This window comes from Suncus etruscus, chromosome 18 (genome assembly GCF_024139225.1).
Source record: "Suncus etruscus isolate mSunEtr1 chromosome 18, mSunEtr1.pri.cur, whole genome shotgun sequence".
NCBI classification, from domain to species: Eukaryota; Metazoa; Chordata; class Mammalia; order Eulipotyphla; family Soricidae; genus Suncus; species Suncus etruscus.
Window position 1 is genome coordinate 5897660 of NC_064865.1, and position 27837 is coordinate 5925496.

Consider the following 27837-nt stretch of genomic DNA (forward strand, 5'->3'; position numbering starts at 1 on the left):
GAGCACGGCCGCTCCGCTTCGCTACGCGGCCGTGCACTCTTTCTAAGGAAAGAACTCCATTGCAACAAGAAGGAAAAATCACACTAAGAACGGCGCTATATCACAGAAGCAAACATTTCTCTCTGGACTGTCTTCTCTGTTACATGCTCGGGCCTAAGATTTGACCCAGTGTGAGGCTTCATCCACGGAGGACTCCCCTCCCTTAGAGGCAACTCAGCCCATCCAGAAAGGGAGGAGCCAGAGGAGTGTGCTGCCTACATCATATAGACAATGAATACCACTACAACACGTAGAAAAACCCACAATACAAATGTGACAATGGGGAAACAGCGCAGGCCAGCATCAGACATAGAGAATGAAGATGACAATTCTGAGGACCAGATAATGACTGAACAACTAATCAACCTCTCAGATAAGGACTTTAGACTAGCAATATGGAAGGTGCTCAACAGACTCCAAGAAACCATGGATCGAGTTGAACAGAACACTAATAAGAACCAAGAAAATATGAAGGCAGAAATGACAAAACTCCAAACTGAAATAACATGTCAACTAACAGGCCTGAAAAACTCAGTAAACGAAGTGAATGACAAAATGGATAAGCTCTGGGACAGGGTATCAGAAGCTGAGAATAGACTTGGTGCTGTGGAAGATGAGATACATAACAATTCCATACAGCAGGATAGATTGGACAAAAAACTTAAAGCAAATGAGCAGACAATGGAAAAATTAGTCAAAGAATGGGAACAGACGAAAATAGAAGTCTATGATAAGATCAACAGAAACAACTTAAGAATCATTGGAGTCCCAGAGACCCAGGAAGAAAATTTCCAGGAAGAATCAATGGTCAAGAACATCATTAAAGAGAAACTTCCAGAGCTAAAGAATATATGTGATCAAATCCTGCATGCCCGAAGAGTACCAACCAAAAGAGACCCCAGAAAAACCACCCCAAGACACATCCTAGTCACAATGACAAATCCCACAGATAGAGACAGAATTCTGAAAACAGCAAGATCAAAAGGGGAAATCATGTTCAAGCAAGCTTCCCTGAGATTTACAGCAGACCTGTCACCAGAAACGCTCAATGCCAGAAAGCAGTGGTGGGATATTGTGACAAGACTGAATGAAATGAATGCTTCACCCAGAATACTATACCCAGCAAAACTCACTTTCCGGTTTGATGGAAGAATACATGGTTTCACAGACAAAAAACAGCTCAGAAACTTCACAGACACAAAACCAGTCTTAAGAGAAAAACTGAAAGACCTAATCTAAGACAAGACTACCCAAAAGACACACCAAATTTTGAAATAAAGATGGCGTTAAATCCCAGGACAATTCTTTCTCTCAACGTCAATGGACTAAATGCACCAGTTAAGAGACACAGAGTGGCTAAATGGATCAAAAAACTCAATCCAACCTTCTGCTGCCTACAAGAAACGCACCTGAATAGTCAGAACAAACATAGACTCAAAATAAAAGGCTGGAGAAAAGTTATCCAAGCAAACAACACCCATAAAAAAGCTGGAGTGGCCATACTAATATCAGATAATGCAAACTTTATACTCAGGAAGGTTCTAAGGGACAAAGACGGACATTTTATATTAATCAAGGGGTACGTAGAGCAGGAAGAATTCACTCTCCTAAACATATATGCACCGAATGAGGGGCCAGCAAAATATTTAATACAACTGCTGACAAATCTGAAAAATAATATCAACAACAACACAATAATTGTGGGGGACCTAAACACGGCTTTGTCAACACTGGACAGGTCAACCAGACTGAAACCCAACAAGAATATACTAGACCTGAGGAGAGAAATGGAAGAAAGAGGCCTAGTGGATATATATAGGACACTCCATCCCCAGAAACCTGGATACACATTCTTCTCCAATGTACATGGGACATTCTCCAGGATAGACTACATGCTGGCACATAAAACATACCTCCATAAGATCAAGAGGATAGAAATTTTGCAGACTACCTTCGCTGACCACAAGGCTCTGAAATTATTTGTGAACTCCAAAGGGACTCAGAAGAAACACTTTAACACCTGGAAGTTAAACAGCCTCATGCTCAATAACCAGTGGGTCCGAGATGAAATCAAGGAGGAAATAAAAAGGTTCCTGGAAACAAATGACAATAAAGACACAAACTCTCAGAACTTATGGGACACAGCAAAAGCAGTACTGAGAGGAAAATTTATAGCTTTGCAAGCACACATCAGGAAGGAAGAAGGAGCTTACCTGAGTAGCTTAATGACACAGCTAATAGAACTAGAAAATGCTCAACAAAAGGACCCAAGAACAGGAAGACAGAAGGAAATAACAAAGCTGAGAGCAGAAATCAACGAAGTGGAAACTCAAAAAACAATCCGAAAGATCAACGAAAGCAGAAGTTGGTTCTTTGAAAAAATAAACAAGATTGATAGACCACTGGCAAACCTAACAAAGAAAGAGAGAGAGAGAAACTTGATAACTCGTATCAGGAATGAAAAAGGAGAGATCACTACTGATATGACAGAGATTCAAAGGGTAATCAGAAACTACTTTGAAAAACTCTACGCCACTAAAAATGAGAACCTGGAAGAAATGGATAAATTCTTGGACTCTTATAATCTTCCACGGTTGAAGGAAGAGGATGTAGCATATCTAAACACTCCCATCACCATTGATGAAATTAAAACAGTAATCAAATGTCTGCCGAAAAACAAAAGCCCAGGTCCAGATGGATTCACTAATGAATTCTATCAAACTTTCCAAGAGGAACTACTGCCAATCTTGGCAAGACTCTTTCATGAAATTGAACAAACAGAAACACTTCCAAATAGCTTTTATGAAGCCAACATCACCTTGATACCTAAACCAGACAGAGACGCTACCAAAAAAGAAAATTACAGACCAATATCACTGATGAATGCAGATGCAAAGATCCTCACAAAATCCTGGCAAATAGGATTCAATGCCTCATTAAGAAGATCATCCACTACGATCAAGTAGGTTTCATCCCAGGAATGCAAGGCTGGTTTAACATCCGTAAATCTATCAACATAATACACAACATCAATAACAAGAAAAATAAAAACCACATGATCATATCAATAGATGCAGAGAAAGCATTTGATAAGGTCCAACACCCATTCTTGATCAAAACTCTCAGCAAGATGGGAATGGAGGGAACCTTTCTCAATATAGTGAAGGCCATCTACCACAAGCCAGTGGCAAATATTATCCTCAATGGAGAAAAACTGAAAGCCTTCCCTCTAAATTCTGGCACAAGACAAGGCTGTCCTCTCTCACCACTCCTATTCAACATAGCACTGGAAGTACTTGCTATAGCGATTAGGCAAGAAAAGGATATCAAGGGAATCCAGATAGGAAAGGAAGAAGTCAAGCTCTCACTGTTTGCAGATGACATGATACTCTACTTAGAAAACCCTAAAGACTCTATCAAAAAGCTTCTAGAAACAATAGACTCATATAGCAAGGTGGCAGGCTACAAAATTAACACACAAAAATCAATGGCCTTTCTATACACCAACAGTAATAAAGAAGAAATGGACATTAAGAAAACAACCCCATTCACAATAGTACCACACAAACTCAAATATCTTGGAATCAACTTGACTAAATATGTGAAGGACCTATACAAAGAAAACTATAAAACTCTGCTCCAAGAAATAAGAGAGGACACACGGAAATGGAAACACATACCCTGCTCATGGATTGGCAGGATTAACATCATCAAAATGTCAATACTCCCCAAGGCATTATACAGATTTAATGCCATCCCTCTAAAGATACCCATGACATTCTTCAAAGAAGTGGATCAGACACTTTTGAAATTCATTTGGAACAATAAACACCCTCGAATAGCTAAAGCAATCATTGGGAAAAAGAATATGGGAGGAATTACTTTTCCCAACTTTAAACTGTACTACAAAGCAACAGTTATCAAAACAGCATGGTATTGGAATAAGGATAGGTCCTCAGATCAGTGGAATAGGCTTGAATACTCAGAAAATGTTCCCCAGACGTACAACCATCTAATTTTTGATAAAGGAGCAGGAAATCCTAAATGGAGCAGGGAAAGCCTCTTCAACAAGTGGTGTTGGCACAATTGGATAGCCACTTGCAAAAAATTAAACTTAGACCCCCAGCTAACATCATGTACAAAGGTAAAATCCAAATGGATTAAAGACCTCGATATCAGCCCCAAAACCATAAGATATATAGAACAGCACATAGGCAAAACACTACAGGACATTACAGGCATCTTCAAGGAGGAAACTGCACTCTCCAAGCAAGTGAAAGCAGAGATTAACAGATGGGAATATATTAAGCTGAGAAGCTTCTGCACCTCAAAGGAAATAGTGCCCAGGATACAAGAGCCACCCACTGAGTGGGAGAAACTATTCACCCAATACCCATCAGATAAGGGGCTAATCTCCAAAATATACAAGGCACTGACAGAACTTTACAAGAAAAAAACATCTAACCCCATCAAAAAATGGGGAGAAGAAATGAACAGACACTTTGACAAAGAAGAAATACGCATGGCCAAAAGACACATGAAAAAATGTTCCACATCACTAATCATCAGGGAGATGCAAATCAAAACAACGATGAGATACCACCTCACACCCCAGAGAATGGCACACATCACAAAGAATGAGAATAAACAGTGTTGGCGGGGATGTGGAGAGAAAGGAACTCTTATCCACTGCTGGTGGGAATGCTGTCTAGTTCAACCTTTATGGAAAGCGATATGGAGATTCCTCCAAAAACTGGAAATCGAGCTCCCATACGATCCAGCTATACCACTCCTAGGAATATACCCTAGGAACACAAAAATACAATACAAAAACCCCTTCCTTACACCTATATTCATTGCAGCTCTATTTACCATAGCAAGACTCTGGAAACAACCAAGATGCCCTTCAACAGATGAATGGCTAAAGAAACTGTGGTACATATACACAATGGAATATTATGCAGCTGTCAGGAGAGATGAAGTCATGAAATTTTCCTATACATGGATGTACATGGAATCTATTATGCTGAGTGAAATAAGTCAGAGAGAGAGAGAGAAAAACGCAGAATGGTCTCACTCATCTATGCGTTTTAAGAAAAATGAAAGACACCCTTGTAATAATAATTTTCAGACACAAAAGAGAAAAGAGCTGGAAGTTCCAGCTCACCTCAGGAAGCTCACCACAAAGAGTGATGAGTTTAGTTAGAGAAATAACTACATTTTGAACTGTCCTAATATTGAGAATGTATGAGGGAAATGTAGAGCCTGTTTAGGGTACAGGCGGGGGTTGGGTGGGGAGGAGGGTGATTTGGGACTTGGGTGATGGGAATGTTGCACTGGTGATGGGTGGTGTTCCTTTTATGACTGAAACCCAAACACAATCATGTATGTAATCAAGGTGTTTAAATAAAAAAAAAAATAATTTATTTACAAAGCTATGGTGCTTTGTATACAAACAAAAAAAAAAAAAAAAAAAAAAAAAAAAAAAGAAAGAAAGAAAGAAAGAAAGAAAGAAAGAAAGAAAGAAAGAAAGAAAGGGAAGAAAGAAGGGAAGAAAGAAGGGAAGAAAGAAAGAAAGGGAAGAAAGAAGGGAAGAAAGAAGGGAAGAAAGAAAGGGAAGAAAGAAAGGGAAGAAAGAAAGGGAAGAAAGAAAGGGAAGAAAGAAAGAAAGAAAGAAAGAAAGAAAAGAAAGAAAGAAAAGAAAGAAAGAAAAGAAGGAAAGAAGAAAGAAAAAAGAAAGAAAGAAAAAAGAAAGAAAGAGAAAAGAAAGAAAAGAAAAAGAAGAAAGAAAGAAAGAAAGAAAGAAAAGAAAAAAAGAAAGAATGAAAAAGAAGAAAGAGAAGAAAGAAAGAAGAAAGAAAGAAAAAGAAAGAAAGAAAGAAAGAAAGAAAGAAAGAAAGAAAGAAAGAAAGAAAGAAAGAAAGAAAGAGAAAGAAAGAAAGAACGAGAAAGAAGTAAGTTACCCTTCAGTGCATAGCAATTCAATGCCAGGCACTGAGTTCAGAAGACAGAAACTTAAAAAAAAAAAAAAAAAAAAAAAAAAAGATCCCTGGAGTTGTTGGAACTGACATTTACTGACATTTATGTCAGTTTATTTATGCTATAACACAGAGAACTAAGTATAATGCTTGAGACACACTCCTGATACTGAGAAATAGGAAAGGGATACCTATAACTCAAGATTCACCTAAGGCTCTGGCAGTTATGAAAGATTCAGTGAGCTGAGACTTCGGGGCTAAATGAATTAGCTAGAAGATAAGCATGGGGCTGTAATGAAAAGGCAAGAAATTCTGGTGACAGTTAAGAATATGCTCCAATCGGGGCTGGGAAGGTGGCGCTAGAGGTAAGGTGTCTGCCTTACAAGCGCTAGCCAAGGAACGGACCGCGGTTCGATCCCCCGGCGTCCCATATGGTCCCCCCAAGCCAGGGGCAATTTCTGAGCACATAGCCAGGAGTAACCCCTGAGCGTCAAACGGGTGTGGCCCAAAAACCAAAAAAAAAAAAAAAAAAAAAAAAGAATATGCTCCAATGCTCAATTGTTTTTGGTCAAAAGGTGGTGAGGATTACTTTATTGTATCAGTCATTCAGCAAATATGTATCATGTTCCTCTTTTATGTCAAGTTGGTGGTACAGCTATAAACTAGACAGTTATGCCTTCAAGGAGCTTACATTCTAGTAAGATGAGATAGATAATAAAAATAACCAATAAGTGGATTAATTTAATCATTTTAAAGCTATGCAATAGGCAAACAATAAACAAAGTACAGGAATAGTGAAGAGCCGGGAAAGGATTGGGTATTAGTTCTGTGTTTCACTCATGTCTTAAGTACTTATATGCTTTAGTTTAGTAGAAAAATGGAGATTTGTTTTTGCCTTAATATGATGTCAATAAAGGACTTGATGAATAAAGATGCTCGCAAATTCAACACCTGAGTAATGATGATAATTGCCTAGAATAACCATGTGTGGGAGGATAAAGCAGAAGCAGAAGGGTCAAGGAAAAGCTGAGGCATTTAGGATTTATTGTACTGTTCCATTTAGAATCCAAAAGCTTAAAGTGCTTTTAAGTATACCTCACTTTCATGCACAAGGAAGAATTCATCTGGAGCCAGAACACCACTGAAAGCGTTATAACATTTTGTGCTTAAATCTTCTATTCTATCACACAAATTGGAAAGATGATTGAATGAGAGTGCATACTGTCCTGGTCTAAAACCCAGGGAGAAAATTTGTTTTATGTTATTTGTAAAACAAAAAATGTAAAAATCCCGTTTCATATTTTCTCAAAAGAAATACATGTTGAAATATTTTTTAGAAAAAGAAAATGAAATATTTTACTTGACCTAACACAAGACTGTTGCTTGCTTATTTTTCCTTAGTACTAGCAAATAAGAAACTCCTCTTAACAGTTTAGCCTTTTGGCACACTGTTAAACTAAAGAAAGAAATTGATATTTATATTAATGATCTCATAGGAGCTTTTGATAGAATTATCATTTTATAGCCTGGAAATACTTTACAGATTTATATTTTATTTTACACTAAAATTAATGATACTCTACACTGGGCTGTTACTCAAAGATTTTTATGGATTGTGGGAAAAATAACAGAGTTCTGTGGAGCTAACATGTGATTTTTCAAAGTAGCAGAATTGCTATGTCTTTAACAGACCTAAATCTTACATTGAATTCAATTGGACATAGGTTATTTTCATCACCAAATTTATAAATAAAAGCGGTGATAAAAATAATAGTCATTTACTGCCTCAATGCTTTAAATAAATTTGGATTATTTGCAACTTTTCTGAATTTACAATGCAATGGCTTACTGCATCCAATTTACGGAGGAGAAAACTTCCAAGTCAACATAAATATAAGCTTCTAAGAGAGCAAAACAAATCATTGCTAAGTTAGTCAATTCTCGCCAGATTGATATGTCCCTCTGCAAGCATGTTTTCCTTAGTGATTTTATCTGTATGAACTACAAGAGAGATTAAATTACCTGCCTACACTCACAAGGCTCTGCCTCCTTGTCTACCTAAAGCCCAGGGCTTTTCATAGTTCCTCTCAAACTAAGAAGGGCAGAAGTTGTTTGAGTTGGCTGAAGTTGTTTGAGTACTCACATGGACAAAAACTTGATGACTTATTTAATATTAGGCTATTCCTAGCAAATAAAACTATTAAATACTGAATAATATATGCTTCAGATGAGAGATGGTCTTGCCATCTGTTATTCCAGATCTATTTAAAACAGAACTACTTAAGTGAATGGTTGCAGTACATAAGTAGGGTATAGTGGGGATGATCATCCCTTTGGGATTTGCCTATTGCTCTAAGTCCTCTCTTGCAGTGGGGAAGATGTCGGGTATTGAACCTGGGTAGGATATGCACAAGGCAAATGCTCTACCCACAATGATGTTGCTCCAGCCCTGGTATCTACCATATTCTATTAATAATAGAAGACTGATTTTTAGCTAGCCATTCTTGCTCACAAAGGGGTTCGTGTACCTCTGTTATGTCAGTTGAACAAGAGGAAGTAAGACATACAGCTTCAGGAAGTAAGACATACAGCTTCAGGAACATCTTCGATAGGCTCAATGAAAGCAAGATCAACCACACACTCAAGCACCATTGTTTAATTCCCTCAGCTAACTTTCATCAGCATCTGATTAGACTATTGAATTGAGGTAAGACTGCTGGCAAAATGGTAAGAATTCAACACAAAGATATGGCATAAACTTGCCTCGTGCTGTGCTTTGCTTTGTATACTTAACTGAGGAAGCCCCCGAGACCATGATTTACCAAGAATATTGACAATTATTTTTGCATGTGCTCTCAGGAAGAGGCCAAAATATCTTAGCATCATTTATCACCAATGTATTTTTATTTCCATGTTATTATAAATGTAGAAGCAATAGAGCAGATTTTCTGGCCAAAGGAAATCCACCTGTAGTTTCGTCTTGCTCTCTCACCCTTATGCTTAGTGATGATTCCTCTGTAGGAATCAAAGTCTGGGTTCCTGACTATAGATTTCAAAGTCTAGAAAACAATTAATATAAACCTCTGTATTGATTGAAATTGATTGCATAACCAACGTAGGAACAACATAGATAAGTGACTTCTCAGAATCATCCCACCTTCGCAAAACAAATAACACACACACACACACACACACACACACACACACACACATCCCAGTCTTACTGAAAGGAAATCTGATGACATCTTCAAGCTGGCCACTTTCAATTTTATGCCTTGACTTCTTTCCTTTTTACAGAGCAAAGATAGCACTTACAATAATCAGTATAATCCAGGAATCTTAGATGCTATAGCTGAGTTTTTCAGGACCTTATTCTCTAGTTGAAAGTAGCTACACATTCCTCTCCCTAATCTTAGCAGCAGCAACAGCAGCAGTCTTGAGTCAGCCAGGGCCACACTACAACCAGAGTGATTTTTATCAATGTGGGTATATGGAAGGATCATTTATCTGCTGAAAATGGCTCACAATACCTATTCTAATAGTATCTGAGCATTTTTTCCTTCATTGTTCTGTCCTGAGTCCTGAATAATACCATATCTACACAGGATTCTGTATCTAATAACTTGTCATTATCCCCAGTATTTCTTCCCTTCTGCTACTTCCTCTCTATCCTCTACTTCCATTTTCCCTAACCAGTCAAGCATTTTATTTACCCTATAAATTCATAAGTAAGAATTACCTCCTTGGGGAAGCTTTCTTCATCATTCCAGACCATCCTCTTTCATATACTTCTATAGTTTCTGTAGTATATAGAAGTATATATCTCTATGGATATATACATACATGTATATACATGTCTATATCCTTATATATTATATATATATATCTATAGACAGGTAGTATATATCTATATATAGCATAAGTATGATTTACTCAAACCAGTGATTGTTGAACTCTAGGTTTCTATTTACCACCTCACTCATCCACCAAACTATTAATTTCTAGAGGTCAAAATATATAGCTCCATGCTCCATTCTTTTTTTTTTTTTTTTGGTTTTTGACCACACCCAGTAACGCTCAGGGGTTACTCCTGGCTATGCACTCAGAAGTTGCTCCTGGCTTGGGGGACCATATGGGACACCGGGGGATCGAACTGCGGTCCTTCCAAGGCTAGCGCAGGCAAGGCAGGCACCTTACCTCTAGCGCCACCGCCCGGCCCCTCCATGCTCCATTCTTAAATTTTCAAACAAAGTCTACCACATAACAGTGCCACATCCTGTTTGCTAAACATGTAATGCATGAGCACTCTGTCCATTAATGTTACACAATCATTACTAATATCTTATTGCTCACCTCCACCCAATCACTCTAAGCCCAAATCTATATCTTTTCTTGAGATATGAATAAATCCATAAATTAGAGGCGATGTGAACTTGGATTCTTGTTTGTTTGGGGACTATACATATACGACAGTGCTCAGAAGTTATTTCTGGCTCTGTGTACTCAGGAAATATTATTGGCAGTGCTCGGGAGCCCATATGGAATGCCAAGAAATTGAACCCAAAACAGCTTTGTGAGAAAAATAAAGAGAAAGCATTCTTCATGCTATACTATCCTTCCGGTCTGCAACTCTGGACTTTTCGCCTCAACGATCCACCTATTATGTACTACTGTATCAAGTTGATTATTGGTTCTCCTTTCAATAAGTATGCAAGAAGAATCTGAAAAAAAATAGTAAACTTTAATCCTATTGATTTTATTGATAATTTGGGGGACATTTCTTTTTTTTTTTTTTTTGGTTTTTGGGCCACACCCGGTAACGCTCACGGGTTACTCCTGGCTATGTGCTCAGGAGTTGCTCCTGGCTTGGGGGACCATATGGGACACCGGGGGATCGAACCGGGGTCCGTCCAAGGCTAGTGCAGGCAAGGCAGGCACCTTACCTTTAGCGCCACCGCCCGGCCCCATGGGGGACATTTCTAACATGAAGTTTTTGTGAGCATAGTTCACACAAATAAAAGGTGACCTGAGGATGCGATCACTGCCAGAGAATGAAAATTTTCTGAGATATACATATAAGGTTGATTATTGTTAATACTATATTAAATGTTATTTGAGCATATAATATTATTTTGCTGAATACTACAAAGTATGAAGCATTTTCTTACAATGTGAGAACATGAAATATGTCATTAGTCATTCATACTATAACATCCATTTGGACAATGAATAGTAGAACCTTTGCCTTAGTTTTTAAATATCACAGAATCATTTACTAATTTTATGAAACAAATTAACTAGCAGTTAGATGTAGATGAACATGACAGGAAATAGTGTTTTTTTTTTTAGAAAAAAATGGTTTTAAGTAAAGATAATTTAGCTCATCTTGATCAATTAATCTAATTTCCACCTATCTGCACAATTTTAAACTAGAATAGCCAGTGAAGGTCAATACTAAATGAATCACAATTATAGGTTAGTATTATTATGGGGAATATTGTCCCTCATTCCATTTCCTACTCCTACTTAAAGAGAGGTTTCAAATACATTTTGAAAAAAAATTTTTGAACCCTACCTCTCTTTTCCTGAACAAATATCGTGTCTTAAAACCTCTGCATTCTCACGACATGAAGCTCACCACAAAGAGTGATGAGTGCACTTAGAGAAATAACTACATCGAGAACTATCCTAACAATGTCAATGAATGATGGAAGTAGAAAGCCTGTCTCAAGTACAGGCGAGGGTGGGGTGGGAAGGAGGGATATTTCGGACATTGGTGGTAGGAATGTTGCACTGGTGAAGGGGGGTGTTCTTTACATGACTGAAACCCAACTACAATCATATTTGTAATCAAGGTGTTTAAATAAAGATATTAGTTTTTAAAAAATCTGCATTCTGTCATGCACATCTACTTCTGACTGCTCATTAAAATTATGTTCTGGATATACCTGCAGTTGTTTCAGCAGCCATAAAGCATGCCTTACAAACAGGAGGCCATGAATTAGATACCTAGCATCTCTCATGTGCTGGGTTCAGTTCCTATAACTCTTCTGTTTGGGATTCCCGGCCCCTCCACAGTATTCAATCTCCAGTTCTCAGCTAAGTACGCGAGCATCTCAATTTTAAAAAAGTGGAACTCCAGTACTTGCACAAGTACTGCAAGTAAAAAAGACAACCCTCTGTGAGCAACACAGTTGAGCATGCCAGCATCATAACCAGGTGTGTACTCTGTGAGTCTCACAACCAAGTGTGTTTGCAAACTTTAGTCTCAACAAAGTAAGTAGAAAAAAGGCTGGAAAGAATTAAGGTGCTTGCTTTGCATGCGGTCAGTTCCTGTTTTGATTCCTGACACTCACTGTCCCCTGAGCACGACTAGAGAATCAGAAATAGCCTCTTGAGCACTGCAGGATGTGATCCAACCTCTCCCAAAAGAAACAGTATATAATGTTTAAAAATAAAATAACTTTGAACTTGGGTCTTATAATCTAGAGGCCATCATTTCTAAAGAAGATGATCTAAATTCAAGCATACTCAAGGATCCTGAGAACTGGAATACAGCATTCCTTTCTTAACACACATTTTATTAATATTAATGTTTCTATCCGATATATGCTAGGAACAAAGCAGTGGACAGAGAAAGTCTTCAAGAAGCCGGAAATTTTGGCATGGGAGGGAAGAAACTCTTGATGAAGCAATAAACACATTGTAATTATGCTGTGATGGGAACAGGTGAAGGGTGGCGCATGACCAGTAGTTTGTGCTATTTTGAATTTAATGGTCAAGGAGTAACACGAGGAGTAAGTACCATGGACAACAGTGGGGGAAATTCAAGGCTCGGGGTATAACAAATGCAATTTCAAGGGGGATGTTTGGTGCGTGCTGGCAGCAAGATGGTTAGAGTTAGGTGAAAGGAGGAACTTAAAGGAGAAAAATTGATGACAGCTGGGGCTAGTGATGATAGGCCTGGGAAAAATCACAGCAAGAACTAGGGAATTTACGTTGAACAAGATGAAAGTCACTCAGTTTCTGAATTTCCTTGAACTGGGGCTATTTCATTCAGATAAATTTTTCTTCTATAAACTCAACCAACATCACCAACTTCTTTGGGTCCTTATCCCTCCTGATCTTCCACAGGGCTGCAAAATGAGGATGCTTCATTTTTAATCCAGGTCTTTCATTTTTTTTGCTGCTTCTGCTCTGCACCCCTATGTTCATAGTTGAAAGAGATAAGAAATCAAAAATAGGAGAAGAGACACAGTCTGAAGTCTGCAGCACCCCTGTTCCTTTTCTGAGGACCCAGCCCTTTTCATTCTTGTTTTGTGACCTTAGAGCATAACTGAGTGAGAAGGTCTCACTGTTCCATACAATGATGAATTTAAACTGTCACAGAAGAATCTGATATGATAAGGATCAGTAAGAGGATGACAGGAAGGATGGTAAAAACAGGTTCCATTGTTGGCCATTTTATACCATTTTTTTTAAATTTTTTAATTTAAGTTAATACTTATCACAAACCAATAAGACAGGAACTATGTTATTTTTCAGTTGAGAAAAAATAAACACAGAGATGTAAGACTACATACCAAGGTCTCCGAGTGGCCAGGATTAAGTAGAGAATTCTAAGAGTCTGAGGCCAGAGTGATAGCACAGCAGTAGGGCATTTGCCTTGCACATGGACAATCCAGGGCAGACCTGGCATCCTATATTGTCCCCCGAGCTGGTCAAGAGAAATTTCTGAGTGCAGAGCAAGGAGTAACCTCTGAGCTCTGCCGGGTATAGCCAAATACCCCCACCTCCAAATAAAGAATCTTAGTTTGCTTCTTTCTCAAGGATCCATTTCAGCAAAGAAAGTCTTTTTGGAGGTCAAAACAGTATCTTGTTTTTTTTTTTTTTTTGTTTTTTTTTTGGAAGAGTGAAACTGAGTGGAAGAAAGCCCAACATTACATAATGGCAGAGCACAGACTTTTGCATCTATTTGCATCTCAGACTATTAATCTCTGTATCTCCAGAGACTGGTATGAAGCCTTGAACATGGAATGGCTTCAATACATATTTGATGAATGAATGAATGAATGAATGAACAAAAGCACTTTGTCTAATGCTTGACAAACAGTAAGTGCTCAGTCTACAGCTGCTATTATTAAGGTTGCTCATGGCTTATGTATTCAATTCTAGGAAAGGTGGCCTCGGGTGATTTCTTGGTCAATATCTAAAGGCACAATGAAGTCATGAGAGATGAAATCAATCCTATTTAAAGTTCTATTGATGTGGGCTATAATAATACACCAAGAGATTTTGTATTGTATCAAGGGCCAAATCCCTGTTTAAGTCACTGCTTATGAATTGTGTGGTCTTGCTTACTTTGGAATTCTCCAGTGAGAAAGCCATTATTATTTTTTTTTAATTTAGAAAGCATTGCCCAAAGTCACTATTGCAGTAGAACAGTTACTACTGAGGACCACTTACATATGATTTGTAAACTACTTCCTTTCATGTGCAAATAGTATTTATTGATTCATAAAAAGAGGAGAAACTCACAACTAACTGTTGTGGTTTTAGTATGTTGTTTTTGAAGCACTACATTTCCCAGCACACACATCTTCACTCCCAACTGGATAGTATAATTAAGCTTTAAAACATATTTTAAAATAACACACCCAATAAACACCAGTGTTATGCCCAGAATAGCCACAATATCATATTTATTGATATATTATTTACTGATAAAAAGTAAGATTATTTGAAATATTAATTGATTAAAAATGTAGCATATTCCCCTTCTGATAAGAAATAGAAGTAGGAGCTATTGGAGTGTTGCTCCAGTTTAGAGCACATGCTTTGCATTTTCTTTTTTTATTAATGTTTTTATTTATACAATTTGATTACAAACATGATTATAGTTGGGTTTCAGTCATATAAAGAACACCCCCTTCACCAGTTCCCATCACCAATGCTCCAAATATCCCTCCTTCCTACCCCCGCACCTGTACTTGAGACAGGCTTTCTACTTCCCTCATTCATTCACATTGTTAGGATAGTTGTCAGTGTAGTTATTTCTCGAACTGCACTCACCACTCTTTGTAGCGAGCTTCCTATCATGAGCTGTACCTTCCAGCCCTCATCAATATCGTCTCTGAGAATTATTACAAAAATGTCTTTTATTAATGCCTTGCATTTTCAAGGCCTTGACTAACTTTTCTGTCACCTGTAGTCATATGAGCACTGCCATGTGTGCCCTGGCAACTTCTCCCCGCCACACATCATCAGACATGGAGCCAAGGATTAAAAACTCAGATTGCTGCTTGCAAGACAAGCACTTTACTCATTGTGCTATCCCTCCAGCCCTCAAATAGTTTTAAGATAAATATTTTCTTTTATGTAGAGAGGGTGTAAATTTTTGTTGTTATTTTTGGGCCACACCCAGTGGTGCTCAGAGATTACTATTGGCTCGTGCTTAGAAATTACTCCTACAGTTTCAGGGAACCATATGGGGCACCAGGGATTGAACCAACAAGGCAAATGTCCTACCCACTGCGCTATGGCTCTGACTCCACAGGGTATGCCATTTTTATCTACCTTAAATTTCTGTTAAATTCTCTCTTGGGCTAGGACTATGACTCAGCAGTAGAGCTCAAGCCTCGTGTGTGAGACTGGATTTGATCTTCAACACTGCAAAACTGATTTTTATAAAAGAAAGTAAAGAAGGTTGATCCTTAAATGTTTGAAAAGCTGTGATTTGATCCATTTTAGATCTAAAGCAGAGGAAGGATATTGTCTCTTTACACGGAGATTTAGTCTCTTCCCATAAAGTATAAATTCTAGATCATGCATGAGTTAAGAGAGTTTAGGATATCCCATGGAAATCTGGGTTATGTATCACACAGTTAAAATATCCATTAAGCTTGCTGCCAAAACCTATCAAATAATAATAATAATAATAATAATAATAATAATTTTAAGCATCCTTTTTTCTTTTAGTTGCCAGTTCTAAGATTGACCAGGCCTTCACCGATGGTTGATAATCATACTGAAATAGATAGAATGTCCACAGTACTCTGAATTTTACAAGAAAAGTAGGGGTATTTGGGAAAATAATGGGTTTGGGTTTAAGAAAAAAGCAAACAAACCTGGCATGCAGGTTAGGTTAAAGTTCCAGCCGTAGTCTTCAAACAGATAAGTAACTTGTGGCTAATTTTCCTGTTTACAAATGTCATTAGTGAAATAATGTATCTTGGAAGGGAATTGAAATCTGTGTTAGCCTTCTCAGGGAGCATGATCCACTTGCACACATATGATCACTTCCCATTCTATGGAAGTTGTTTGGCACCTCTTTAGAGAAATGAAAATGCACATGCATGAGGAAAAATTTCTTAAAGTATCTTAGGACTACTTTCTAATATATAGCATTATATTAATTCACTTATGTTCAAAATAGTATTGATTGCATTTCATGTTGTTAGCAGATAAAGAACAAGTTTCTGTTTTGATAGAGGTTGGCAGCTATTACTAATACATGACCTCATTTCTCGGTTTTCAGAAACTAAACAAAAGATGTATAACAAATATTACATCACACAATGGTCATGAAATAGGGTAAAAATTAAGAGAGTTTCTCATAATATTGTAGTTCCTAGAAGTTGCCATGAATATCTCTAAAGAGATTGAGATTTTGAGAATTAAATCATGTGCTGCTCAAACTCTTCTAGTAATGGAGCAACCACAAATGGTTTGTGAAGTTCTGAAAGAATTTTAGACATCTGCAGAGCCAGAAAGCTATGATTATACTCAGTTCCTCTCTATTATGCATTTGTAAAAGCATTATAATAGGAATATAGCTTTTCCAGTTCTCATGATAAACCCATGATATTTTTCTTCAAAATCAGTCCAGTAGCCACAAATACACCTATGTTAACTACTTCTTATCAAAGTAGTGTAAACATTACAATCTCTGCTCCACCTGTCTCCTATGATTCTTCCAAATAAAACAAGTAATTTAAAAATTCTGATTAAAATCAGTCAAGTGATAATTCCTCCATTCCTCCTTCCCTTCTTCCCTTCCTGCTTCTTTCCCTTCCTCATTCCTTCCTTCTCTTCCTTCCTTCTTCCTTGCTTTCCTCTTTCCTTCTTTTCTTCCCTCCTTCCCTCCCTCCTTCCTTTCTCCTTCCCTCCCTCCTTTCTTTTCTCCCTCCACCTTCCTACCCCCTTCTTTCCTTCCTATCCCCTTCTTTCCTTCTTTCCTTTCTCCCTCCCTTCCTTCTTCCTTCCTCCCTGCCTGCCTTCCTTCATTCCTTCTATCCCTTCTTTCCTTCCTTCCTTTCCCCTTCTTTCCTCCTTCCTTCCCCCTTCTCCCTCCTTCCTTCCCCCTTCTCCCTTTCCTCCTTCCTTCCTTCCTTCCTTCCTCCTTTCCTTTCCTTTCCTTTCCTTTCCTTTCCTTTCCTTTCCTTTCCTTTCCTTTCCTTTCCTTTCCTTTCCTTTCCTTTCCTTTCCTTTCCTTTCCTTTCCTTTCCTTTCCTTTCCTTTCCTTTCCTTTCCTTTCCTTTCCTTTCCTTTCCTTTGAGTGAGACAATAGTGAGAAGATAGTTCTGAAGGAGAGAATCTTTGGAAGTCCTTCAGGCTCCAATTTCTTAGATTTTCCCAAAACAAAAGTAGCAGTACCAAAAAAAGGAGGGAACTAAGCAAATGAATTTTCACCATGTTTTTCTTTCTCCAGAAATTCTCTTTGTGTGTGAAATTCACACAAAAAGACTTTGAGTCATATCATACTGTTGTATGAATAGCATACAGAGTAATCAAGCACTTTTTCTCAGCAACATGATCACATGTTTAAAAAGCTTAAGAGACTTTCTCAAGGCCACCCAGACTAAGAGGCTGGTAACTTCACAAAAACAGAGACAAGAAAACAGATCTTACGAATAACTAGGAAAAATAGTTGGTTTTATGCACAGATAAGGTCTTATAGTAACCCTAAGATTCCAAATCTATCAACAAGTATTCAAAGAACAAAAATGAACAAATTTCATATTATGTTTCTCCCTCTTACAAGAGAATTAAGAAACGTAAAACATATGAGAGAATTGGAGAAATTACATTATACAGAATTTTGAAAAAAGGTGACCCCTTAAAAATATAACGGACTGTAGGAATATAAGAGGAATATAAGAATAAATAAGGATATAAAAATATAAGAGGCTGAAGTGATAATACAGAGGGTAAGTAAGACACTTGCTTTACAGACAGTCAACCTGGAACTAGAATATAACTCAGTGGTTGACTACATGTCTTGCATGTAGTGAGGCCTTCCCTGAGTTCTATTCCATTCATTCATGATCCTCCAACACTGGTAGGAGTAGTCCACAAGTACCTGGCTAGTAGTAGGTCCTGAGTAAAGATAGAAATGGTCCAATGCCTCACCTCCCAACTATGTAAGTTGTGGTAATGACAGCTTTAGTAGCCCAACACCCCCAAAATATTTGTTATAGTAATTAATAACAGCTTTAGTAGGTCACCCTATGAATGAATGGTTAAAATGGGTCAAAAATCAGGGGCTTGGTATGAATAAATTGTCTCACCTATTATGTCTACTAGAATACTTTTTTCCTTAGTTCAGCAATGACTCTCATTTACTACCTTTTTGTCTTCCAATTACATTGAAACAAAAACATTTAACAAATTTTTAAAGATGCTTTCTCTAGTGTCTTATTCAAAATTGGCTTTTGGAATTTCTGAAGAAAGAAAAACATGGTGGAAGTCCATTTGCCTAATTCCCTCTTCTTTTTGGTACTGCTACTTTTGCTTTGGGAAAATGTAAGAAATTGAAGTTTGAAGGATTTCCAAAGATTCTCCCCTTCAACACTGTATCTTCTCATTCTCTTTCTGCAAGCCATTATCATAGGATACGCACACACACACACACACACACACACACACACACACACACACACACACACCCCTATGTGCAGTCAAATTTCACACAGTTCAACCAAATTAGATGCTCTGGGCATGGGGCTTGGATATTGTTAAAAAGACTTAAACACTCTCAAAGGGATACAAATGAACAATCTAGTTTTAAAAGTACTATATGAGGGGCCTAGTGATAGCACAGCGGCAGGGAATTTGCCTTGCACACATAGGGTGTGGGACAGAGCTGGGTTCAATTCCCGGCACCCCATATGGTCCCCCGAACCTTCCAGGAGCAATCTCTGAGAACAGAATTAGGAGTAACTCCTGTGTGCCACTGGATGTGTCCCCAAAAACCAAAAAAAAAATTACAATATTAAAGTAAAAGTAAATTAGAAATGTCATTATTCATCATTGAATGTTTTTTACTTCTAAAGGTTTGGCTACTTTGGGAGATTTATTTTCAGAAATATGATAATAATGCTAGAGAAAAAAATCAGCCCTTCACATTCATTTACCACCCCCAATTCTACAGCTCATCACATCACTTTTTTTGGTTACATTTCCAACTTCTTCATCTTGCTGAACACTGCTACCAAATAGCTGAATCAAAAATAACACCAGTGAAATTTTGGAAAAATAAACATATATTAGAACACTATTTACTTGGTTTATTTCTCTCTTTGGTACTATACCTCTAGTAGCTTTGACACAAATTTAAGAAATTGGAACCCAAAGAGTCCCCAGATGACCAACTAAGTTCCACCTTGAAGGATAAGACTAATCCATCATACAACACATTTCCATTTGTTTCAACCCCTTTAAATAAACCACTGCATTGCTGATGAGTGCTAGCTGTTTGTTATACTGGGTAGGATTGGTTTCCCAAGTGTCTACACATCGGAAAGGAAGTTCTGAAAAAGCAAAAATCCTGGCAACAAGAAGTTAGGTATAAGCAAAGGAGGCAAACCTTCACTAAGTTCATCCCTGTTCTATGATTGTAAGCATGAAAGACTTATGAGATAAATAAGGAACTTCTTTTTTTTTTATTTAAAATATTTAAGCACCATGATTATGAGCATGACTGTAGTTGGGTTTCAGTCATAAATAGAACACCCCCTTCACCAGTGCAACATTCCCACTACCAATGTCTCCCTCTCCTTCTCCCCCACCTCCTGTCTGTATTCTAGACAGGCATTCTACTTCTCTCACTCATTAAGATAGTCAAGATAGTTGTTAGTGTAGTTATTTCCCTAACTGCACTCACTACTCTTTGTGGTGAGCTTCATATTGTGAACAGGTCCTTCCAGCCCTCAACTCTATTGTCTCTGGGCATTATTACAATAATGTCCTTAATTTTTCTAAAAACCCATAGATGAGTGAGACTATTCTGTGAAGAAACTTCTGGTTCCAGTATGTTTCTGTCATTGGTAGTGAGTAAGCTTTACCTTTAGAAAGCTGTGTTTGCTGAGTGAATTTGACTTTGACCCTCTTATTATGACAATAAGTAAGGCTCACTTTTAAACAAGTAGTGTACAGATTTTCTCAACAGAATTCCTGGTTAAAGAATAGGTTGCCTCAATTTTTTTGTTTCCTCATTTTATTGAGTACAAAATACATCTTTACTTGATAGTAATATCATTGTTTTCCATCAAATAATTAAACATTTAAAAGAAAGGGACCATGTTTTTCCAAGTTACAAGATCTTTTCTCTTTTTTATCTCTCTTTTGTGCTTTTGTGGGGCCTGAATATGTGTTGAAGTATGACAGGGAAAACACTCTATGTGTTGGATCATCATTGTAATCTCTGCTGGTGTTAGAATATTTCAATCAGCTGGCAAAAATAACTTATCAACTTCAGAGATTGTATGAAAAGATTCCAATGACAATGATGACAACAGCTAACATTTACTGAATACTAAGGTGTTAACCACTGTGTTAATTATCTTAAAAAACAATTTTATTTATTTTTCTATCAAGCCAATGAGTTAAGATCTAATATTATCCCTACATTACAGGTCAGACAAAAATTGAGGCATAGCCATATTAAGTGATATGTCCCAGAGAAACTAATTCATTGAGAGCTAATAAGTACTAAGAAAATAAAACACATTTTCCTAGTGTAAATCTTCCCCAAAAGTTCAATAAATGTTTAATAAACAGTATATAATGCTTCGTAATCAGAATTTGATCTATCTTCTTCCTCTGTTTCTTCTGCAATATCTTACAGAGATCCTACAGCAGTTAAGTGCATTAACTCACTGGATTACAAAATGGAATCCTGTTCTGTCCCCCATGCTTTCCCACTTTCTGTATCAAAATGAACCCACCAATATTACTTTCTCTAGGAAGTCATCCCAACAATTCAAGTAAAATCAGATTTAGTAAGAACTTTGTGTTTTCTAATTCTGTTCAACATTATCACTCAGAAATTGGCCAAGTGGACAAGAAGCTATTTTAGGACCCATATATAAATGCATAATAATATAATAATTATAACATCTAACATATTGCATATCTCTTATACACACTACATGCTATCATTTCTTGGACTCCCAATTTTTTGTTATAATGAATTCTTTTAATTTGGGGGGCCACACCCAATGGTGCTCAGAGCTTTTTCCTGGTGAGTTTGGTGGACCATATGAGATGGTGGGTATCAAATGCCCTACCGTTGGTATTATCACTCTAGCCCCTATAAGGCATTCTTAAAGAGAGCAAATAAACAACATTGAGGACAGAAGGATTTATGAAGTTTTACTCTGTACATTCAATTCTGTTCCCATTGTTGCTGGAAGATGACTCAAAAAGGACTTTAAATTGGTTACAATTGGTGAGAGTTTCTGGAGTATTCATGACAGGCATGAATGTCAGAACAGTGCATTTCCATACGTATGTTCCATTCCAGAACAAACCCCTGGCAGTACCAAGCCATTCTAATTTTCTGAAGCTCGGTATGACAGGTGGTAGACACTTACCTAGCACTAGCATAAGAATTAGTCAACACAGGGCTACACATTTAAAATATGCAGAAACACACACAGATTTCAAAATCCATTTCAAGAGAGTATTCAAAACCACATCTTGAATGACAGAACCATGTACTATATTGACAAACACAGAAATCTTCACCTGGGAAGTAGCAGCAACCCAACTAGAAAAAAACAAAAACAAAAACAAAACAAAACAAAAAAAAACCAGTATATTCTTTAAGACTAAAATAAGGGTAGACAATGCTTTACTTCCTTTTTACTTTCTCTCCTCACCAGCAACAACTGTCCTGTGTATGTTAGAGAGAGAACTGTGTAAATATAGAAGCTTCTATATTAAAACCTTTAGTTCTTATATCAAAGAGAAGAGAAGAAATCAAAACACCCATTTAACAAGTATAGACTCTTGATGTACATGATATACAATCTGAAGGAAGAACAAAAGAGGATGAATATCACAGGGGACAATTGCTCAGAACAATTAGACAATGGATGCAGGCATCATTCATGAAGACCAATGCCTACTGTGGAATACTGACTTCAGAGGTGAAATTATGTCTGCCTGAACTTTCTTTATGAACAACTGCTCTGGGGAAAAAGGACTTGCTTCCTTTGCCTGACAAAGAAAATATAGGCAGCTGCTCTCCAACTTCTATTTCCACAGAAGCAGAGATTGAAATTGCCATCTGTAGAAAAGCTTTTGTTCAATTTGAAGACCACAACACAGCAGAATGCGTGACTTGCCACAAAGAGGCTATTGCCCCATTATTGGCAGAGGGCTTCCTGAGTGAGATATTTATTGTATGTGCTTTCTTCATTTCACTGCTGATGCAAAAACCCCTGTTCTGATGAAGGACTGGCCAGCTCTCCTCATGGACACAAATAAGAGACCATAAAACATGTCTTACAGTGAAAGGGAGGACAGAACTGAGATTCCCCTAACAGAAAAGATCAAATAAAACAATCAAAATAAGAAAGAAAGAAAAAAAAATCCTCAAACCCTCACATTCACAACTAATGGGAGAGAAAGTGGAGGGGGGGTGTCCAATGATCTTAAAACTTATTCTAATTAAATAGCCTTGCTCTCTCCCACATGCATTTCTAGTGTAGATCAGCAACTGGAAACTCTGGACCAAAGTCTCCCCCAGACCCTCCCAGGAAAAGACAAATAAATGCAGTAAAAATAAATAAATAAATAAATAAATAAATAAATAAATAAAAGAATTTTGTGCATGCCTACCTGAACCTCCTGATTGGTAAAGACTTCGATGTCCACCACGCAGGCAACCAGAGTGGAAACATCACAGTCCATGCTAGGGGCTGGCATTCCCCCTCCTGAATTTCCAGCAGAGTTAAGCGCCCTCGGAGTTGCGCTGGCCAGAAAGAGCCTCTAGGTGGGTGTTGGCAGCCAACAGCCCACAGCCCGGGCTAGCAGCCTGGCACCGGGGCTCGCAGGAGCTGGGCACCTGGAGCCTCTCCTAGGAGCTCACGATGCCCGCTGCATCTGAAGCAGCACAGCAGAGGAAAGAACCGCCGGCAGCTCTCGCAGCAATGACATCACCGCCAAGACTGACACTGGGCCCCCCCCACACCCCAGCCTTTTATCTCTAGGCAGTGCAGCGGAGCAAATGGAACGTGATTATGTGCTAAATCTGAACTCAGACTGAATCAATCCGGGCAGCCCGTTAGCTAGGAACTGAGTCATAGTTTCAGAGGACTGCTTATGTTTGCACAAAAAAAATGCAGGGGTGGGGGGGGGGACAATTCTAAGGCCAGAGCCTCTGCTTTGGAGGGTTGGAGGAGGAGGGAGTCATTCTGCAGAGGAGCCTCCTCTGATCATTTTCTGCCTCCCAAAGGAGCAGAAAGTTGAGACATTTGGAACATAGTGCTTGGGGGTGCTAATGGTCCCGTGCCAATCACTCAAGAGCTCAAGAGCAGACACCCATGTTCCAGACACCCTCATGCATCCAAAACGGACCCAATTGAAATCTGTTCTCAGTCATTCAGGCAGCCTGCTAGGAGAAGATAATTAGAGGTTTGTGCCATTCTATTTGAAGCACAAAGTGCAGACCAGGAACTTTTTTTTCTTTTTAAAGGCAGCCTTCCAAGCTTGGCTTTTCCAGATTGCTTCCAAGGTCATTCAAATCCAAAGCGGCTGCAGCAAGGAGGGGTGGCAGGCGGCAGGAGGGGACAGATGGCAGAGTCTGATGGGCGAAGGCACTGAAGTGGGTCATTGTCTGAGCCCCAAGGCTCAGTTTCGCCTGAGACTTTGAACATATTGATTGCTTTCTCAGTCGCTCCCTGATGGTGAATCCCTGAAGGGCAGGGCCGTGGATAATTCATGAGTCTTTACTTTGAGTGCCTGGCATCAGTGGGGAAGAACTGTTTAATGAATGAATCAACTAAACAGGAATCGCCTTCTTTCACTGTGGGAGTAAGCAAATACAAACTACTAGGTTTGTTTTTGTATTTTTTTTTTAAATCTGATCATTAGTTATAAAGGTCCCAGGAGAGAATTAATCTCACTCAGAGAAGTGAAGTTGCATCTTCAGTGACGGTCAGAGCAGCAGGCTTTGCCCCAGATGGCAACTACAAACACATGATTGTGTGTTCCTGTTTTACATGCTTATGAGAAGGTGACACTACAGACTGAAGATAAAGGTTCCATGATTGGTCCTCATTGGAGCTTAGTGCTCAGTGTCAACTATTCCAATTTTTAGGCTAAATGAAATCAGTCCACAGATGATGATACTATATGCCTGAGGGTAAAGAGAAAGGGAGGGAGACATAGGAGGGGGGAAGGAAAGGGAAGGAGATATGAGAATAGGGAGGGAGAGAGAAAAGGAAAAGGAGAGAGGGAGAGAAGAAAGAGAAAGAAACAAGGGAAGAGGAAAAGAAACTAGAGATGGGGAAAGTGCAGGGAGAGAAAGAAAGAAAGAGCAAAGAAGAGAAAGGAAAGAGAAAGGGAGCAAGGGCAGTTAGGGGGAGGAGCAGGAGGGCATAGTAGGGACTATAAAGTCCAACCTTCGCAGAGAATTCCACTGAAGAGTGACTGTGCAAAACTCAGTGTCCAGATGCTCTTATTAATGAAAACCAAGAAGAAGCAAAATTTAGCATCCCAAGAGGAATTGACCTCCAGGGGAAATTAGATCTGAGAATACCCCATTCCCACAAGACAGCAGTGATGAGGACTTAAAAAGGTACAAATATTTTGGGTGGGGAGCTTAGAGAAATAAGCAGAGAGGGAGAGAACACAGGTCTGCGCTAGCTCCAAAAGTCTGGGAGACAGGTGAGGGGGACATTCTAGTGTGGGGAGACAACTAGAACTGTCATCAGAAAGATTAGAGTTGTACACTGGAGGTAAAGGGCCAGGAACACTGAAGTTTCTTTCCATTTGAGCTGGGATTTGGCCAGACGCTGAGACTCAGATGGCCAAAGGATTTAGGGAACCTTCCTGTTTTTTTTTGCTCATCCTTGGCACGGCAAAGGTCTATAGAAAGTGAATAGTGTTTCTACACAAATCTAGCTAAAATGTCTAGTACCTACAAAGATGAAAATGATTTTGAATATTAGTGTCAGGAGTTTAAGAGGTAAAATAAAAACAAATAATTGCCCCCCCCCCCCATTTTATTTTAGGTCACTTCCTGAAAGCAACTTAAAGTTCATCCTATAAAATTTTAGACTTTTAAATGGCAAAGATCATAAATCCTGCATGGATATTTGACTTAACAATGTTTAAATAATAATGAAACAATGAGTCCCCAGTTTTCTGAGTATTTTATTTTATAAAACAGATTAGTAAACTAGTTGTCTGGTTTTAGCCTTGCACAACTCAAACATACTATCGTTTTTCTAGACTTTAAAATAGAAAAACTTTAATTATATTTTAAATCACATGGTTACAAGGGAGCTAATATTTATGACACTGATTTGCATAGTTTTTATACCTTCAACATCATTAGTTTCCAATACTCTCTTCCCACTGCTTGGTTATCTGTTTTGTAACTCAACACCAAGGGCTTGTCATTTTTCAAAGCTGGCTGTCTAGCATTCCTGGTTTCCACAGTAGTGGCAAATTAGTAGTTTAACCCTTGGTCTCTGAAAATTCAGTCCAATATGTAACATTGGCTGATTTCTTTCTTTTTTTTTTTTTTTAATTTTTGGTTTTTGGGCCACACCCGGCAGTGCTCAGGGGTTACTCCTGGCTGTCTGCTCAGAAATAGCTCCTGGCAGGCACGGGGGACCATATGGGACACCAGGATTCGAACCAACCACCTTTGGTCCTGGATTGGCTGCTTGCAAGGCAAACACCGCTGTGCTATCTCTCCGAGCCCACATTGGCTGATTTCTGTGGTCCAAATATTCTCATAGAGGAAAAGACCAAGCTAGAAAGTGAGATCCTAATCTTTTCAGACTTTCCTGGAAGTATCCCTCAGCATCCCTGTTGTTTTGATTTCAAGTCACCCCTTCCTAGAGATAAGCCCTACATCACCTCAGTGGTCCATCAAGGAGCAGCTGGTGGGGCTGGGGGGCTGGGAATAGGAAACAGGGAGGCAGTGGATTCTTTTCCCTGCCCTGCTCACCCTGAGGGGGGGGGCTCTCTGAATTAGTTCACAAATTTTGCACAGAAGGGAGCTTCTCATGACACATACATGGTATTGCAGACACAGGCTTAGCTCTAACCTAATCTGGACCAAAGTAGCTGGGAATCAAAGTTCCACTCAAAGCTACAAAATGGGGAGGTATTTTGTTGTTTGTGTTTGTTTGTTTTTCATTTTTCCAGACATCCTTATTTTTCTCCTCTTTTTTTTAAGTTTTTGGGCCACAGTTGGTGGCTCTCAGGGGTTACTATTGGCTGTGTGCTCAGAATACTCCTGGAAGGTTTGAGGGGTCATATGGGATGTCAGGATTGAACCTAGGTAAACACCCTACTTGCTGTGCTGATTTCAGTCCCTTCTCCTTTTTAATCTGTTTAATACTAGCATTTCTTTTCTGTACTAGAATACTCAATGACATATGGTTTCCTCTCTTAAAACATCTATGCACAGACACTGCTTGCAATTTATTTCCTTGGCATTAAATGACAGATAAATCCTACTATAGCTCACTCCCCCAAATTGTGTATTTTGCCAGGCAATTTAAATTTAAAATTCAATCTTAAATTGAGTAAATATTATTTTTAGGGCGAAATTGTCATATGATTTATTAGTCAAAGGAAACATCCTGTGATTCTGAAATGAAATGAATGGTTTTTCATAGATTAGTTTAAGACTTGCCAATGTTGTATAAAACAGTCATTCTCCTTCTAGGACACAACTTCTCAGGGGCTTCACTGGTAAGAGAGTTCCAATTGTCCAGATATAATGTACTCTTAATTAATTCCTGATTAATGTTAATGTTGTAGGTGCCGGATCTTGGGGACCTGAGCCACTCCAGGAGCGATCCTTGAGGGGTCAGATAGTGATGAGACTGAACCCAGGGCCTTCTTTATAGGTGACACATATGCTTTATCACTTCAGCTCTATTCTCATCTACCTCCTTTTCAAAGAGCTCGCAGAGGCTCAGGAGGCCCAGGTACTCCACATCAGTGATCCTCAGGCTACTGGACAATGCAAGGGCCCAAAGAAGTCAAGCCATTCTGCTTGGATACTGTGGGACTCAGTGAAACTCCAGGTCTGTACAAGCAATACTCAGGGAAACATGTAGTGATGAGGATTGAACCTAGGTCTTCGGTATTATCTCTAGGAATTCTAGCATACACATTGGAAGAATGTGAAAGGTTATAAGATCTTAAGGCCCTCTTTCTTCTCCTATCTTTTCTCATTCTTTTTGTTTTTTCTCTCTATATCCCTGATCATGAAATTAAAAATAAAAGCCAAGTTCCTCGTTCCCACAGGGTCTTTGCTGGTGTCATTGTCTGAAAATACCTAGAG

General features: G+C 38.6%; 1 protein-coding gene across 3 annotated transcripts in view; it reads right to left on the reverse strand.

Annotated features, from left to right (window-relative positions):
• The window catches only part of RCAN2 (regulator of calcineurin 2), a 313585-nt gene that overhangs the window by 107886 nt on the left and 177862 nt on the right, over nt 1–27837 (reverse strand). The window contains exon 1 of one of the 3 annotated variants that reach the window (XM_049765537.1): nt 23145–23460. The exons of the other annotated variants lie outside the window; for them this stretch is intronic. Coding sequence (XP_049621494.1) covers nt 23145–23231 — 87 coding nt within the window. The 5' untranslated portion in view covers nt 23232–23460. Of the gene's footprint in view, nt 1–23144; nt 23461–27837 lie in introns of those variants that run through there. 3 annotated transcript variants of the gene reach the window in all.